This window comes from Haemaphysalis longicornis, unplaced genomic scaffold (genome assembly GCF_048455015.1).
Source record: "Haemaphysalis longicornis isolate Haplotype H1 unplaced genomic scaffold, Haemaphysalis longicornis Haplotype H1 scaffold_8, whole genome shotgun sequence".
Lineage (NCBI taxonomy): Eukaryota > Metazoa > Arthropoda > Arachnida > Ixodida > Ixodidae > Haemaphysalis > Haemaphysalis longicornis.
The window spans coordinates 156,211,961-156,230,017 of NW_027526445.1; the positions used below are offsets into that span (position 1 = coordinate 156,211,961).

The 18,057-nt window shown below is 47.0% G+C and overlaps 1 protein-coding gene and 1 long non-coding RNA gene across 2 annotated transcripts in view; both read left to right on the forward strand.

Annotated features, from left to right (window-relative positions):
- The window catches only part of LOC144148546 (uncharacterized), a 49,720-nt gene extending 46,035 nt beyond the window's left edge, over window positions 1-3,685 (forward strand). Inside the window, exon 7 of the mRNA XM_077680066.1 lies at window positions 3,485-3,685. Coding sequence (XP_077536192.1) covers window positions 3,485-3,685 — 201 coding nt within the window. The remainder of the gene's footprint in view (window positions 1-3,484) is intronic.
- A 1,339-nt stretch (window positions 3,686-5,024) lies between these two features.
- LOC144150173 (uncharacterized) lies at window positions 5,025-12,739 on the forward strand. Its single transcript, XR_013318444.1, has 4 exons — window positions 5,025-5,227; window positions 7,577-7,653; window positions 7,843-7,919; window positions 10,846-12,739. It is a non-coding gene; the product is annotated as an uncharacterized LOC144150173 (long non-coding RNA).
- Window positions 12,740-18,057: the final 5,318 nt, after the last annotated feature.

Below are 18,057 nucleotides of genomic sequence, written 5' to 3' on the forward strand. Positions count from 1 at the left end.
ATGGTGTACGTACAACGAAAAAATTGCTGTGTACGTTCCCAGAAAATTAACTACCCCTCGGTTGAAGCGAAAAGGACGGTGGAACACGAAGCTTTCTAAAATCAAGTAGAGCACCAAACGAACCAACTGAAGCCAGTGGACCCTGCTGCTTACTTTGTAATGCATTGCATGTTCCACCTATGTGGAGTGATCTACCGGGATGATCGCTTATTGGTCGAGCGAACTGCGCGCTCTTTAAGGGAACATTTGTTTCTTATAAGGGCGTTTTACTGCTCTGCGATTGTTCTGTGCAGTTTATTTATGAAACGGACATTCCATAGCCTTCCATCGTCATCGTTACACGGAGGGGTGTATTTCTAATTTTGCTAGTTCATACACCCCTTTCTAAATTCCAAGTGCTTTGATTGTGCCGGAATGGTGTAATGGGTGGCCCCATAACGCAAGGGACGCAGGTTTGATTACGACCACGAGAAATGCTTTCTATTTCTTCACTTCATCCACGATTGTCACCATTGCCAGAAAAATTGGCTGTCCTGGAGTGCGTTTTCTGTCAACTACAGGCATAAGCGAGAGGCTGAAAACGCCTTAAAGAACTTATTGGGCAACGAACGATTCCACGGCGACTTCCGACCACAAACCATGAATAGGCGATGGCTGGTTTACCACGCATCATTCCAGAAAAGGCTGACATAACAATGGTCAAGGATTCCGGAACGTGCAGGATTTCGTACTACGGGGAACCATGCAGGGATTCCGTATGAGGAATGCGTACGACAGCCGCCCACCGGGTGGTTTCCAGCTATGATGGTCATTTTCAATCGCACACTTCTTACATTATAATGCATGCATTTGAAAAAGAAGGGATGCATACTCTAAGTAAAGATTACATGATTACGATGCAGCTCTTTGTTTTAATTATCTTGCACAGGCGGCATCGTCATGAGGCAGCGAGGTTGTATATCACGTGTAGCTTCAACTTACCATAACGTTTTGGCTGCAGCTCCTCTCGCTTTATCAGCCTGTCAGTGGGGTGGACGGACTTCTTGTTGGGGATGTAAATTGTGCGGATGTTAATTTATGTATATGTGGCAGAAAGTAAAGCTTGTAGCGGAGGAACCACGCAAAGCAGACCATGGCCAAGGCTTCCTCTAATTGGGATGAAAGCTTAAATGGCACGGAGAGTCTCTTCGTGATGATGATAATGACTGACGCGTACCCAGCGGGAGATTTAACATCCTCCCGTGACAGTCGGGGGAGGCATAGATCCGCGATGTTAACATTTTGTTTTTCAGTCCGTAAAATCGACTTTTGCAAATCAGTCGCCCAAGTGTCGGGACCCCTTCCGTTTCCATAGTTGCATGCGCCGTCCTGCAGCTGTCTGCACCGCTTTGCATCGCCAAGGTGAACCGGACGACAATCAAACCGTGCACCTAGCTCAATGAAAAGATTCCAGTCCCGTAGTTTTGTAGAAGCCGTAGTGCAGGCGGTGTTGGGCAATTCTCCAGTTAAGTCGCCGCTGCTTTGCTAAAACGAGTTGAGTAGAGTTTCAAACCAATATTTCCCCGACCACGGGTTTTCTTTTCGGCACCTCCCAATGCTGGCGAGCGCATTTTCCCGATGGGAATGAAGACGAAATATGGCTCTGCTCCTTTCCGATCTCGGTGTCTGCTCGCTGTGATGAGAAGGGGCCATCAAGAGTGGTTCGGACTTTGGAGCTTCAGAAAAACAGAAGGGCACAAATTCGCGTTTCCGTGCGTCCTCCCGCACTACTACTACAATCGGGGCTACCTTGCTTTCAGGAAGGCCCGGTAAGGATTCACCTTTAATGAAGTCGGGAACATATTTGTACTTTAACCCCTACGGTGGAGGCTCTATCTTTTCTTTCACATCGTCGACTTCCTATTTTTAGTTGTCTGCTTTGGATGCTGCCGCTGAATCTTCCTTTACTGCGACGGGTGCTTTCTCGTGTTCATCGCGCTTGTGGTTAGTTCGTACGCTCGAAAATACCTCGTAGCAGGATCCCACGTGCAAGTCCTTTCGTTCGGCCTCACCTTCGAACTTATGAAATTTTGAACCCTGGGCGGCAATGACGGGTTGTTTCTTGGCGGGAAGATCGGTGACGTTAACGGACAGTGCTGTCTATCGTCTTCTCTTGATCTGGTAGGAGCAAGAATCCCTTCCACACGTCGCACGTCGCGTTGGTCGGAGCGCCAAACTGTGCCACCATCCTGGAGACTTTATACTGCGAAGGACCTCCTGGTCTCACGCTATAGCCAGTATCGTTTGTGTACCTCTTGATGTGCGCAAAGGGACATAACGCGTTCTGCCGTTGTTTTTCAGGGTCATACACGGGAACGTCAGCGTGTGTAGCTGCTATACCGCCGGATCATTCGGTGACGGAAAGTCGAGCTCCAAAGGGTCAGCATTCATCATACCGCTGGCGATGTCAGAAAAGTCCCTGTGGTCGCGGCCTGTCGCCTCAAAATGGTTCCCAGATCCCTGCCATTCTCGTGGCTCACTTTTAAATGCTGCATCCGTCAGCCTTGACACAACTATTGTAGAGGGCGCTGCATGCGAGCCGACGTGAATGGGCTCGCCTCGATGGGTTGCCTGACGAACATCTTTGGACACGGTGCTCAGTGGTCGAGGGCAATTTGGCCTGCTTGAAGTGGCGGTGGTGGTGAGTCTCATGCCTGACGCGTTTGGGAGCTTCAAGGCACTGGGCAGCCGGCTAACGGCACGGCATGTATCTCTTCGATACACCAAGGCTTCAAAACATTCACGCCTCAATTGGGCGCGGTCGACAAATCGATCATTTTGTGGTCTGTCTCGTACATTGTGACGTGTTTGCTTTCAAGCAGGTGAATTGTCTCTTGCAAGTGTGGAGGCGACTCGACTTGGAAAGCTTCCCTCGCTGCCTTGGGCAGTCTCGCAATACCGCCGCGGAGGATGCGTTGCTGATGGCGCAGCTTATCCATCGTACACTTACTGACAGCCATCCGTAAACGGTCAGCGCCAACCATGCGGACCTCCAGCTGAGGGCGGGGTGAGCAGCGGAAACAACGGTCAAGATAGCGGGGCTCTACAAACCTGCAGCCGGAGAAGACGTCGGTGTTCTCCTTCGTCGCATGCGGTCATTTCCCATGTTTCGGCAGCAACATTTAGCGTAAGAACCACTCAAGGCAGACCGCGGCAATGGCTGCACGAAGGGGGACGATATGTAATGGAATGGCGAGTTTGGTCGTGTTTATGATAATCACCGACACGTACCCAGTAGGAGAGTCAGTGGAGGCAACTGTTTTCTGCTCCCATAGGTTACAAAACTTCAGGATTTGCTGCAAATTTTAGCACTGTTTACGCCGTTCCAGTAGACTGTTTGCGGTAAGACTGGCGTGGGATATAAACGTATGTAGTGTTCCCTGGGCGCTTTGCCCAAGACCGTATAGGCCTGCCCTCAATGAGCATGAATGACGGGACATCGCAGGACCGTTTTGCGCTGCTGGTGTCCGTTTCTACCTTGTACGGGAAGAAGACCGCTGTCGTGGGGCTGTCAATAGAGATGAGTGTGATGACGTACATTCTGGATGGAGATGCCCCCAATCCGGCCGAAATTCCCTACAAGAAGTGCCAGAGTGCCGGTATGGACGCCCCCCACATCGTAAGTTTCGCCATGTTTAGTTGGTAAAACAAAGCTGCGAACAGCGCACTTCAATATTTTAATTAATTTATTTATTTAAAATACAATCGTACTCCGTGGTTTTATGATCGGTGAATTAACCAGCTACCCGATCATGCTACTAAAGAAACAAAACTCGTGCGAGCGTCCTGAGGCTCCGCAAAGGGAAGCCGCTGGTGTCCTGCTGAGTGTCGGATCTCTCGAAGGGACTCGAGCTGTGTCTTTAAATTTTCTATATCTTACGATATTTATAATCGCCTCAAGATCCGACCTACGTAATTTTTTGCAAATCAAAAGAGGAAATTGTGGTGAAATATCAATCATAGTGGTGGATGCCTATTGACATCTTCAGAGCGGAAACTAGAGAGGCAAAAGCATCTTGTGTTGGAAACTCGGGTGAGTCTGGTGGGGGTTAACTGAACCATATTGTTACCTGGAGGCAAGGCAAATATGAGAGGAACCATGATTACAAAGGATCACTGATCTGTTTACACTGTTTGCATGGCGGCCATGAAACATCACGTGCCGGCTGCGTGCATACAGATCATTTCGTTATCAGTGGTTGAGGGCACAGCCGTATTTTCTACTGCCCTCTTCGTCTGCGCGGGGCAATATTGGTAAAATGCCCATTATTAGTCTTGCACACCGGATATTTAGACTAGCATTGTTTTTATAATAATAAACAGGAATATTAACCTGTAATAAAGTGACTTGAAAGTTCACATGACTCTGTCGGGGAAATTATTAAAAGGCCAGTTGATCGGCGCCGAGCGCGACACATAACAGCATTTAATACATATCACGGTAGAGCTATGTCTTCAGTCACCGTTATAGATTTATAGTTAGCCCTCAAAGCGAAGGACAATAAGCGCCAACGTTCCGGATGAAGGTTTTCTTGACGTAATTCCTAGGCTGGCCATGGCGACCTCAAGCAGAGTAAAGTGTGACGTTCTTCTTGAAATGGCTAGCAAACTCATCTGTTAATTTTCATTCCCTACCACCAGAGCAGGCGATGAATAAGGCAAAATTATTGCACACATCTAGGTCCCTGCAAGTGAGGCTGCTTTGTCCTTTGTTCCTACACTCTAAGAAAAAAGGTGGTCAAAAGAGAGTCCCCGGCGCCACGACTACCTTTAACGCTTGGTGAGTCAAAAGGGAGTCACAGAACATAGTCATAATTTTGGCGACTCTTCTTTGACTCGGGTTGGGGCGCAACTTTGCGGGAGAGGGGAACAGATACGAGGAGCATAGAAAACAAAAAAAAAAGATGCCGCTCTGATTGGTCGCCGCAGATGTGACGTCAGGCGTTTCCCGCGAGCAGGCGAGCAGGCGCCGCGCAGTGGAAATTTTTGAACTGCCGGCGTGCTCCGCCGGGAGGGGCGTTCTTTGTGTTGTGGCCGTTAGGGTGGTTTTCGTAACTACGTGGTCTCGCTGGTCAGTGTCGCGACAATTTTACAGTGCTTTTGCCGTGCTCCACGTGAGGACAGCGTCCATGATATGGGAAGATATACGGACGGAGCTGCGGCAACACAGAAACTGCATCTGATAGAGGTAAGTGAAGTATTCACCGCGGCGAGAGATTTTCCCTCGTGAAAATACTTCGTGCACTCTGCGAATAACGCTCAATTGTGTAATATGCTGCTTGAATACTATGCGGACAGTCGTGGCAGAAGCGTCTAACCGCATGTCTGCGTGAGTGGCAGGTTTTTCGACGGCCTGAGTATGCGAACAGGGCAGCATGACCGTTGGCGCTAGCCGCCGCCGATGGCTCACCGCCGACGAAACGGCGACCTTGAACACGATGGCCGCTCCACGGTCTAGGCGCAGTGAAAGTTTGTTTTACTTCTTCTGGCGCTTTTATTTGACCCTGAACACGGAACGCTGAGTGCGCTTTGATGAATTTGGCTCAGGCTGACAGAGGGGCGAAATGTCAACATGAAAAGAAACGAGTAGGTGTTCGACAGCGGCTTATTTCGGCGCCGAGCAGCAGTCACTTCGTACAAATGCGGGACGCGTATGTATTGGTAGAATATAATTTTGCGCTAACAGTAATGAACAATTCAAATACGAACCGCGGAGCGCACGGCCGAAGATCCCGGTGCCGTCACCTGGCAGCGGCCGAGGAAAACGTACAGACATGCGTAGTTGAGATGTCGGGAGCGAGGCTGCGTGTCCCACTGCGATATGTTGCTGTCTGCTCGCTCGCATGTTTGCTTTGTCGCCATGCCGCCAGAGCGCTGACAACAATTGTTAGTGATCCGGCGCGAGATTGTATGGTATCTACGGCCACTGTGTGCTCGGCTCACAGGAGCGCCTGCTCCCCCTGTGTGCTGGCGTCACATGTTGCCGACATAGCTTTGCATGTAGGGTGCAGTAACTTGAGCAAATAACGATGGACACCTGGGTCGCGCCCAAACCATGCTCAGTACTGCCCGCTCCGCAGATTTTACTAGCACTAATGGGCCTGCCCTCCTCCCCTCCCCCAGCCCTCACTCTCACTATAATGTTTGTGAAGGTGAACTAGTGTTAAATAAGTTCCCTTTGATAACGGTTGAAGGTGTATCAACTGTTCCATTGCAGTGGCCATCAACCAAAGGAAACGCCGGGTACCTCGAGGAAGCTTGATTGATTGAAGGGTTTAACGCACCAACGCAACGCAAGCAATGAGGAACGCTGTAGTGGAGGGTTCCGGGTTAATTTTGACCATCTGAGGATCTTTAACGTGCGCCGAAATCCTGTATACTCGGACCTCGAGGAAGCTGGCGTAGCTTTGTGGTTAAATGGTACGGCGAGGCATAGTGAAATGCGGTTTTTATTTTTCAGGTTATCATGTCTGAATACCGCGTCGGTAAGCTTACGGTGGCTGGTGCTAGAGGAATATAGGAGGTGCGCAGAACGCTTTTAATGCTACTCCAGCGCAGAGATGTGCTCGTTATGAGACCATTTCTGTGTTTTGCTCGCAAGCCTGGTCTCGCCTGATCCAGCTACGCGTAGATGTTTTGTTTTTTGTATAAACATGAAATTGCGCACCATCCTGCTGCAGCTTGCGCACCGTAAGCGTTTTGTTCATAGGCCGCCGGTCTAACGAAAGGTATATTAGCATTGTGTGGGCTTTGGAGTGAACTATTATTATGCGTTAGGGTGGCGCAGGAGCGTTTGCAAGGCCACATTCGGGAGCATAAGGCGGGGAATATCCTCCTTAACAAGCACACGTACGTGGAAATCAGGCACAAGGAAGCAGGCAAGGAAATTTGTGTGCACGCCATGTCCGGCTATACCTAAGTATACTGAGCGTTATCTTGCAGTAGATGACAATTCCTTTGTAGTACTATAGCTCCACACCGCTTTTGACTCTATTATTGTCTGCTTCACGGCGAATTGCAAATTCGGCCGCTTCGCGCTAGCTGAGCCGTCAAATAAACGTTTCTAGCGCTAGCCAGCACAGCTACACTTCGGAAAAAAAGTCTATAAAGCGCGAGCGGTACACACTCAAAGAACGAAAAAAAAAAAACCTGGTGGACAGGCCACGATAATTTTAATCATGGGGGTGCGACAACTCGCCTTAGACGGCGCAGGTGCGTTACGATAGAGAGGGAGAGCGAGAAGGAGGGAAGGAGCCGCCAACTGCCGATGAGCGGCCGGGATAAATGTGCCGGCAGTATTTCTCTTTCGCCTTGAGGAAAAGCCAACTAGGTGGGGGGGGGGGGCATTCCTGCGTCATTTGCCGTTCGATATAGCGGGTTTCGCTTGTATTTTCATACGATATAGACGTAATTTTTGCTATATGTTTCACTGCAATTATACTGTTACCGGAAGGAGTTCGACATACTGGATAAATCGATGCAAATGGTTTCCATCAGTTGGGTTCGGCTGTGCAACTTTAGTTTGTTCTCTTTACAGATGCAAAAGGTGTCAGCGCTGCTGTTTGGTTGCCCTATTTGGCGAAGGAAAGAGAGGATGACATCTTCACTATACTGGTGAGAACATTTGCCGTTCGATATAGCGGGTTTCGCTTGTATTTTCATACGATATAGACGTAATTTTTGCTATATGTTTCACTGCAATTATACTGTTACCGGAAGGAGTTCGACATACTGGATAAATCGATGCAAATGGTTTCCATCAGTTGGGTTCGGCTGTGCAACTTTAGTTTGTTCTCTTTACAGATGCAAAAGGTGTCAGCGCTGCTGTTTGGTTGCCCTATTTGGCGAAGGAAAGAGAGGATGACATCTTCACGATACTGGTGAGAACAGTGAGCTTAATTTGCGAATTAGATGGCAACATTAGCAATGGGCTCTTGGCTTGAGTTGCCCTCGGCATTAAAAATATTAGGGTGTACCCAATCTTAAACTAAAAGAAATGATTACATGTAAGAGACAGCAGCTGGGAAAAAATTGTTGCTCTTTAAAAGGCTGGCTGACGTGTTTAGGCTTAACGTTCATGGTTACTTTGACCAGAGGTAGCGAAATAGCCCTGACCCTGTACTTTTTTTGCTTTCCTAAAGGTGAAGTGCACTCAAAATTTCGGTTTCTTGATAACCTCAATTTTGTAACTTACCATAAAGAGAAGCCTTAAGGGGAGCTCCAGACCCTGGGAAGGAACCAGTGTGTTTAAGATATCAGCCAGCAAAGTCAAGCTTTGGAAAGATCCACAGTGGGGTAGTTGCTAGTGTTTTTTAACATCTTGAAGTAGCACAGACTAGATACAGACATGTGAAGTCGAAAATGGACAAACAGCGCTTTGTAAATGGTTCGGCGCAACATGGTATTTACTGTGTAACTTGTCCTCATGTAATTTGTGAGTGCGTGACCTAAGCACCTATTCCAGGAAAAAAAATTTACTTCCACAATATGTGCCCTCCAAAAACGTTTTGCTGTGTTAGCTGTGTACACACACAGCCATGGGATAAAGCTGAACATAGCAAAAGTGCGAGAAGAATGCAAATGCAGTGGGTGAAGCAGGGCATTTTCTGAAGCAGGACATTTGCTAAATGGAACTGTCTGCTGTTATTCGTGAACAAAGAAGCAACGAATGTAGATGGAAGGGTCGGCGGTAGCTCAGCGCTTTTCCGGTCTCTTCGGTTATTTTGATCTTATCACCAAGCGTTAGTGGCATTTGTGGCATTTGTTTGTTGTGCTCAGCCAGAAAAATAAAAATTGACCTTGTGGCTCTGAGCACCCTTCACCGATTGTGAACAAAAAAACAGGCACGAGCGGCTGCAGTCGCGATTGCTTGAGATGATGCCTTGAGCATACTGGGGTAGTAAAGAAACGAGTAGAAAAAGAGTAGTGCCTCAAAGAGACAAGCCGGGAGATAGCGCAATGTTAAAGGAAAGGCTGTGGCTAGCGTTCCGTCCGGACGGAACGATATACAAGTGCTAAAATTCCATCCAGACGGAGAGCGCTATCCTCCTGTCCAGACGGAATACAACTGAGAGCTTAGCGTTCCGTCCAGATGGAGCCGGCATACAATTTGTACAGTTCCGTCCAGGCGAAAGTAAAACCGGCTGAGTAGACGCGACCTCGAGTATTCATATTTGGTGTAGGGGTTGCGCCTCGGATAATGGCACGATCGTACCAGGTTGGATTCCCCCCGGACATTTTTTTTTTTTTTTGCGTGGTTGGGCCAGCGTTTTGTAACAGCTAACTTAGCGCCCAATTTACAATTGATGTGGTGAGAGCGGTCGGTCTTCACTTTGTACTCAACAGTACTCAACAGAGCCAAGGCCGGCGTAGCCATCGCTAGATACGCCCGATCTCCTGTAATTATTACCAGTGATTAATTAACAGTGATTCAGGCTAGTCAGTGAGTGGAAGCGGTTTGGCCGGTTGGTTAAAGATAAAAAAGACTGCTCTCAACGCGAGTTATGTTTCCTCTGGACATAACTTTAGTGACAGTTGCCATTCCGTCTGGACGGAACGCGAAGAGAAAAGTGTCGAGTTCCGTCCAGACGGAAAGGGTCACTAAAGTTCCATCCTAAGGAAACACAACCCGCGTTGAGAGCAGTCTTTTTTTTATTTTCACCCAACCTGCCAAATCGCTTCCGCTCACTGACTAGACAGAGTCACTGTTAATTATTACGCGAAGAGAAAAGTGTCGAGTTCCGTGCAGACGGTAAGGCAGCTGTCACTAAAGTTCCGTCCAGAGGAAACACAGCTCACGTTGAGAGCAGTCTTTTTTTTTTCTTCTTACACAACAGGCCAAACCGCTTCCGCTCACTGACTAGCCAGTATCAATGTTTATTAGTAGTCATTATTAGTAATCACAAATGATCGTACTAACTCTATCTCAATCCGAACGGATCTCCAAGCCGCTACCCGCCACCCGCTTCACAATATTTCAGCGACAGCAGTCGGTATTGATTTTTACCCAACCGGCCAAACCGCTACCACTCACTGAGACTAGCCTGAGTCCCTAGCTGTTAATTAATCACTGGTAATAATTACAGGAGATCGAGCGTAACTAGCGATGGCTACGTCGGCCTTGGCTCTGTTGAGTACGAAATTTAAACCGACTTGGCGCAAAGTTAGCTGTTACAAGACGCTGGCACAACCATGCAAAAAAAAAAAAGCAGGATCCAGGAGAATCGAACCCGGCACGATTGCGCCATTATGCGAGGCGCAACCACTACACCCAATATGAATACTCAAGATGGCGTCTAATCAGCCGGTTTTGCTTTCGTCTGGACGGAACTGTACAAATTTCACGCCGGATCCGTCTGGACGGAACGCTACGCTCTCAGTTGTATTCCGTCTGGACGGAACGCTAGCCACAGCCTAAAGGAAAATGTGGCAAAAAAGCGGCATGAAAGGTGGGAAGTATGCAGGTTTTTTAACCGCAATAGGGGTGTCAGGTTGCGAGTCGTGCATCACATGAAGCTAGCTGCGTGTACTTGTTCGTTATACAACCGGTGTATTTAATGCGTAGGTTCCAGGGGCAGGTTGCTGCGACCCCAATGATTAATCATATGAAGGGGGTCTTCGCATAACCGGAGGGTGTACTATAACTGAGCTTACCCTGTAACTTATCATCGCAGGTATTTTCTTTTTCAGTCCACGTGGCATAGTAAAGACAGTCAGAGTAATAATTTATACATATTGATGACTGTTCACATAAAGAACTTTTTTTACAGCAAATAATTTCAGCATTATTTGTCTTTTTTTTTACAGGACCGAAATACTGCATCCTCGTACCCGACTCTGCTATACACGGGGAGCAGCCCACTCGGGTCCGACTCAATTAAGATGGTGTGCGAACATGTATCCGTTAACGTCTTTGACTTCACGTCAGGAATCGCTCTTGTATGTGCCATGTACTGGGCATACAACCTGCAGTACGTGAAGTCTGCAAAGCAGACCTTTACAGTTTCGGAGGAACTGATGGTGGTGCAAACGGGCGCATGCTTGAGCATCTTAATGCCGGCGACAAAGGTAGTCACTACCTTGAGAGCTCGTGCAGGGAAAGCCAGGGAATAAATACATTGTCCAGCGACAGCAGATCAACTGGTGGGTGTTGGAACATATAGCCTCCGAGTAAATTTCTGTGTTCCAAAATGAACAAAATATTCTCAGGAAAATTATAACAATCATCAATTCATAATTCTTTAACACCCTTTTTTAATGTTCATTTGCATTGCGTATGAGTGGTCAAAGTGGCCTTATTATAAAGCCGAACCTAGTTGTATGCATTAACGGCCGCGGCGGCCGCTTTTCTGATGGAGGCGAAAAGCAAAAACGCCCGTGTGTACGAGATTTCGGCGCACGATAAAGATCCCCAGGTAGTCAAAATTAATCCGGAGCCCTCCACTACGGCGCGCCTCATCGCCTGCGTTGCGTCGGCGCATTAAACCCTACAATCATCATTATCATCAGCTGTATGCATTAAATAGGAATGTGTTCAAGATTACAATTTTATTAAGCAATAACACTCTCCCGAACTCTCTTTTGTGTATTTTATTGTCCTGTTTTCAATTTGCGAGTTGTATTGTTCTAAAATGTTTTCACTTCAGTTGTCTAAAGTGACATTTTCAAATATTTGTTATAATGTGGTTTTAAAAAAATTTGTGTTTTCATATTCACTTGACATTTTGTTAAGTTGTGAGCCAGCAGCTGATGGCTGATCACTGTTGTATGGTTGTGTTTTGTATATGTGAGCTCAAGTGTTGCTTGACCCGTTGAATGTTACAATTTGTTATTTGAGACACGAATGTTGTCTAAGGTGATAAGTTTGAATCTTGTATTTTTCACGTTTCTTCTATTCATGTATATGTTGTCTAAGACAAACTCGTGATTTTTATTTCTTGTAACATTTTTTCTATAAATGTGGTTTTAAGAAAATTTGTGTTTTCATATTTACTTATCATTTTGTTAAGTTATTGAGCGAGCAGCTGGTGGCTGATCACTGTTGTAGGGTTGTGTTTTGTATATGTGAACTCAAGTGTTGCTTGACCCGTTGAATGTTACAATTTGTTATTTGAGACACGAATGTTGTCTAAGGTGATAAGTTTGAATCTTGTATTTTTCACGTTTCTTCTATTCATGTATATGTTGTCTAAGACAAACTCGTGATTTTTATTTCTTGTAACATTTTTTCTATAAATGTGGTTTTAAGAAAATTTGTGTTTTCATATTTACTTATCATTTTGTTAAGTTATTGAGCGAGCAGCTGGTGGCTGATCACTGTTGTAGGGTTGTGTTTTGTATATGTGAACTCAGTGTTGCTTGTCCCGTTCGATGTAACAAGTTTTTGTTATGTGAGACACAAATGTTGTCTAAGGTGATAATTTTGAATCTTGTATTTCTCACGTTTCTTATAGTCGACTATATGTTGTCTAAGACAAAAACTCGTCATTTTTATTTTGTATCAATTTTTTCTAGTCATTGAGCCAATGCATAATTTAAAATTTAAAACGGTTGTAGGCTTTATTTCAATAAAATAGTTGTGTTGGTACTTTGCATTGATGTTTCTTGCATGTATGCATGGCTGTCCTTATAGGGTCATAATAGTATCTGTATGGTATTTTTTACCCTATCGACTCTGAAGGGATTCTGTTTGCTCGAGTCGGAAAATAGTCGACTGGACTTTTTCTTTGCAGATTTTCAGTGTCGGTGACGGTGCTGCAGAGTCCTGCATGCCCTATCTCAGGGGTCACGGGATTCCCTTTCAGCAGGTCAGGGCGACTTAGCTGGGTTCATGTAGTAGCCAAAGTAGCCAAGCGGGCTCTCTGTAGCCAAACGGAGAGTCTGAGTGACTACTTTTACTAGTCGCAAAGTAGTCATGAAGACTCCCTTCATTTGAAAATTAGGAGTCGAGGTGACTTCCCTTACAGAGTCCTGCATACGCTTTTTTGACTCGGTCTAACAGAGTCACAAGACTCTTTTCCAAACAGAGTCAGGACGACTCTCATTGCTGGGCCATAACGTAGTCAAGCAGACTCTTTTTGTTTACTATTTCGGAGTCACCGTGACTAATTATCAGGAGTCCTGCAGACTCACTTTTGACTCTTCGTCACGACTCCCTCCCTAAGAGTCCCAGGACTCTGTTTGAAAGAGAGTCTGGTGACCCTCCCCATAAGAGTCCAAAGGTAGTCAATTCTGTAGCAAGCCAATGACTCTGTAAAACGAGTCAATACTGACTACCATTTTTCTTAGAGTGTATGTTCAGCTGGTTTCTCCTAAACTTACTATGCACTAACTAGCCCAGCAACGAACTCTGCTGAGACTGCTTCTCTAGAGAAGGTTTCGTCCTTCGCGGCTTGTGGGATGAACGGGGATGTGTCGGCTCAGTGATTAATAGGAGCGCTTTGTCATTGTGGCGACCCCACGAGGAGTGTTGTCGTGAAAGGACGCAGGTAACCTCACTCTAGCTACCTTCAGGGCTGCATGAAAATCACTTTTTAACAATCGCAAGTCCAAGCTTCGCTCGGTCCGACTTGGGTTGAGCGCTTCCTCCAAAAGTAACGCCAGGTAGCTGTGGCAGGGGGTTGTTGCTTATAGGTATGGTCAAATATTTTTAACTTTCGCGAAAAAAATGAGCAAAGGGCGCATATACCTCGTTGCTTTCAGACGTGCCCCGCATCTGCTTCTGGGAATCGCGAAGAGCTGGACATCTCCACTCAGGCAGGGTTCATAATACCCAACCAGCGGAAATTTGTTTTCATGGCGGAGACCTGGAATACCATAATACAAAAGGTAGGTATTTTTGCGTGATATTGCTGGTTTAGTGCAGCGAGTTCTTCGAGAAAAAAAATGTAGAGGGTAATGAGACGCAATCCTGGCGCAATGAACTTGATGCCGTGATGTGCCAACGGTTGGTTCAGGAAGATAAGGGGGGGGGGTATTCTTCTAGTTTCTCTAAAACATTGGCCGCCTTACTGAAACATGGGGTAATGACATGACAGACGTACATTTTATACAAAACATATAAGCCACTTGAAATAGAAAGGGGGAATCAGTGACATTAGAAATACGAACGACAGAAGCGAAACCTTATGCATGAGTCCTTTTTTGAAGCCGATAACCGTTATCATGTCCCAAGCAATATTTTACATTGCTTGGGACGTGATAATCGTTAGAATAGCTGTTTTGCTGCTCAGTTTATTCAGAAAAGTTTAAAATAGAGAACCGGATCCAATCTTCACGCGCACTTCACAGATAAGCGAAGCAGGCCTCAGCCGAGAATACTGGCCAGTAAAATGAAGCTGGGGTAGTCTTACCTGCATTTTCAATGACCAACGAGTGACATTGTTGATTTAGGTAGAAGCAGAAGAGGTCAACCTGGAAGGGGCGATCTGTAGATGTGTAAGCTGGCAGGGCTAGCGTTGACTTGTTCGCTTTGCGGATGCGAATGTCCATCTTCGCTGTTTCTTGTAACTTCAATACGAACTAGGGTGCGCCGTAAGTGACGGAACTCGGGGCATGGCTTAAATTATGCGAAATGGTAATTGAGCCACCGTTTTCTGCAGGCATTTGAGGAATGCTACTTACTAATCATAGAGGTAATATTGCACCCCGAGGACGTGTAGTTTGGACCCTGTGGGGACTGGTCGGCCGTCGATTGATATTTCAGGTTCTGGAGTGTGTTGTGGCAGGCGACGTCGCTTTCGACTTCTGTGTATTAGGAGGGCCGACTTGGCTGGTGCTTAGTGGTAATATCGTCCGCGTAAAGTGCGATGGAGATATCTGGGATGTTCGAGAGCCGTGGCGGGATCTTTCCATAGCAATAATAGTAGAGGGGAGAGGACGGGCCCTCGTCGTGCGCGTCTGGCAGGTGATCAAGACGATTGGTCAGGAAAGCACGGACGAACTTTTAGGCGGACTGTTGTTTGTAGTAGATTGAGAATTGCTGTTTGACGCTTTGGCCAACGCTCATTTATCTTCAGTGCCAATATAGCACTTGGGTGCGCGTTGCTGATCTCAGCAATGTCTTCTTTCAGTTGCAGCTAGGCATCTTGTTCTGACACTTGGGGCTTAAAGTAAAGCATGGTGTGGGAGTGGTCTGTATCGTACAGGTGGGCAGTTAGGCGGCGTGTGACTAGGTGATCAGGTGACAAGTTTGCCGGTGCTTGTGCTTCATGTTGGCCAGATGGGGCGTCGGTAGAACAAATTGATGGATTTATTTGGCTTGCGAGCATGGCGGATGCTGACAGGGCGCCATTTCATAGGTAGCGTGTCATAGGCCAAGTAGTTCTTACAGATTGCAAAGGAGTTTGTAAGTTATGTGGTCGAGGCCCGGGGCAGTACGGCGAGTCTGGGTCTAAAGTGACTAACTGGAAAGCTGGCCGTTAAGATCTCCTCTCACTCCTCAGACCTGCGGAAGACTTGCACAGCTGGGCAGAGAGCCTCCTTGAAACTCAGTGTAGGCGCAGCAAAAGTGCCAATCGGACTCCTGAATTCACGGCAGTTGACACCCATTTAGACCCTGTCTGATAAGCGAGACGTGGCCTATTAAATTGCTGACGCTGCAAGAAAGATAACGGCAACCTCAAACGTCACATAACAGAACTTAATAAAACCGCTCTCTGAGAAGTCAAGCAACTACAAAATCAAAAACAGTGCACCTTCTGCGTTAAACTCGCTGGGACGCTCACAACCAAACGAGCATGTGACATTCTGCAAATTCTTATGGGCGGCATGGCCTCTAAATAGCTGCCAACAAAACAATTTCCCGACTCATCCTTAATAATCGCCGGCCTCCCGATAGCCTACTGGCCTCTCTGCAAAACCTACTCTTCGCAACGGCTTCAACATCTTCGTCGCACCCGTATTACTAGGCCCTCTACTATTAGGCCTTTATCACTATGCCCTGTACGCCCCTTACACCGGCACCGAACTTCTTCGGGCCCTGTCCACCCTCACACGTTCCGAGGAGCCATGGACTTTTTAGCTCGTTTTTAGGACTCTGCGAAAGAGTCCAAGCAAGTATCTGATACTGCAATCTTTTCGTGAGCGTTTATGATAACGGGAAGCCCCGCAAAGACTGCAGCACCAACGTTTGGCATTGTCGTCGTTGGCTTGTGGCATTGTGGTGTTAATCTCGGGCAGATCTGTGTGCTCGTCGCTTATTCTTCGCTGCTACGTCACTTCGCCGCTGTTGGGAGCCCAAGGTAAAGGAAGACTTCGGTAATTTTGCCATAGATAAAGTTGCGACGAGAGTGTGTGATTGGTTTCCCTAGTTTTTTGTGCATTCCGAGGCAAGGTCACTGGGGCCTCAGGCGTGTTCTGGCGATTTGGCGGGGGTAAGGTTAGCGGGGAGCGCGGTCAGAAGTGCCAAGTCGGCAAGGCCATGCATGCGTGCCCAAGACGTGTTCATGGACTGCACAAGGCTGCTGTTTAAAGCGTGGAGTGGAAGCGAAGGGTAAGAATACGGGGAGTCAGACGTTATAACAGGGGTGGCGTGTTTAGATGTTCCAAGGCTCGCCCGAGTAAGGTCATGTCTGCAGGTGGCCAGCCATGAATCCAACTATGGTCCGTCTTGCGACCCCGAGGCCGCAGTTGGCTGTTTGTTCTGGTGAAGTTACTGTGGCCTACAGGGCAGCGGAATATGCATAGTTGGTGTTTGCCGACGAGCTGCGGCTGTGTAGCTTTGCGGGAGCCACGGTGACGGTGCCTTGGGTGGCGAAAGCGCTTGCCGGATGAACTCGGCGACAGAAGCTGGCAGTTTAGTTGAAATAATTCCTATGCCTGTTGTATTCTTCTGGTAAAACCTAAAGCATCATTCCAAGCAAGAAATAGTCGGTTTCTGACAACTTACTGCTTCGTGACAACGTTTATGACCAGCCAACCAGCCAGGCTAGTAAGAAGGCTGATAATGAATGTCAGTTTTTCTACCGCTACTTTTTCGGCACTTGTCTGGATTATCAGTGTTGAATGCAGGCCAACGACAGTCGGAAGAACGAAATCTACCACTTCTTTTTTTTTTCTTCCAGGCGAACTATGAAACTTGATAGAGCGAAATAGAAACAGTGGTGTATAGAGGAAAAGCAGTACATTTGTAAACACTATCTAAACCGTTTTCGCGGCTCCGTAGGGAAAACGTTACCTACTCTTCAGGTGTCAATCATTAGTGCTTCGAAGTACCGTTTCAAATACCTGCGGGTTGAAAACAGCCAGAGGGGCGCAAGAAAAGATAATTCCAGGTTCTCTACTTCTGTGAGGAACTTCTAAAGCCTAGCAGAAAAAAATGCATAATATTTCCAGTTTCGCTGAAGAGCCCAGAGAGTGATGCGTTGCAGCACTCCAAAACAGAGACGTTATTGCTCGACATAAACGCATTGGCCAAATATGCTATAATGTTTTTAAGCGGCCATGGCCAACGCAGCGCAGCCTTTTGTCTTCTTGGTACTTGAATGTCATTGGTCATACATCTTTCTCATCGCGACAAGGTAACACGTAAATACTGCGGATTCGGATCGTAAAGCCGTGTGGTTTTCAAAAAAAGTTTATATCTTGAAGAAGATAAGTTTCAGGTAGCTATTGTACGTATCTGTGGCGACTGACTAACCAGCATTTTGGAAGTTCCCTGCCCGTTGCCCAGTCAAATGCGTTTTGGCCCAACATGGAAACCTACTGCATTACCATGGAATGCTCCCCGCCCCTATCTATACACCGCTCTCCAATATTACCCAACAGCAGTGGGTGGCGTTTCTGGTAATCTCCGACCCCTTTACTCAGCGGATGTTGGTATACGAGTCCTTTTGCGTGATTTCTCACACTTAATCTGACTATAAATTCCTGCAGCGGCGACAAAAAAAAAAAAAAAAACTATACTCGATGACAACTTAAGAACGACACCGGAAGTTGCAGCTGTGCCTTATCACCGTAGCCGAATGTTTCTCCGCGCGGCGCAAGTAGGGCGTTACGGGGAATGTTTTGAACATGGCG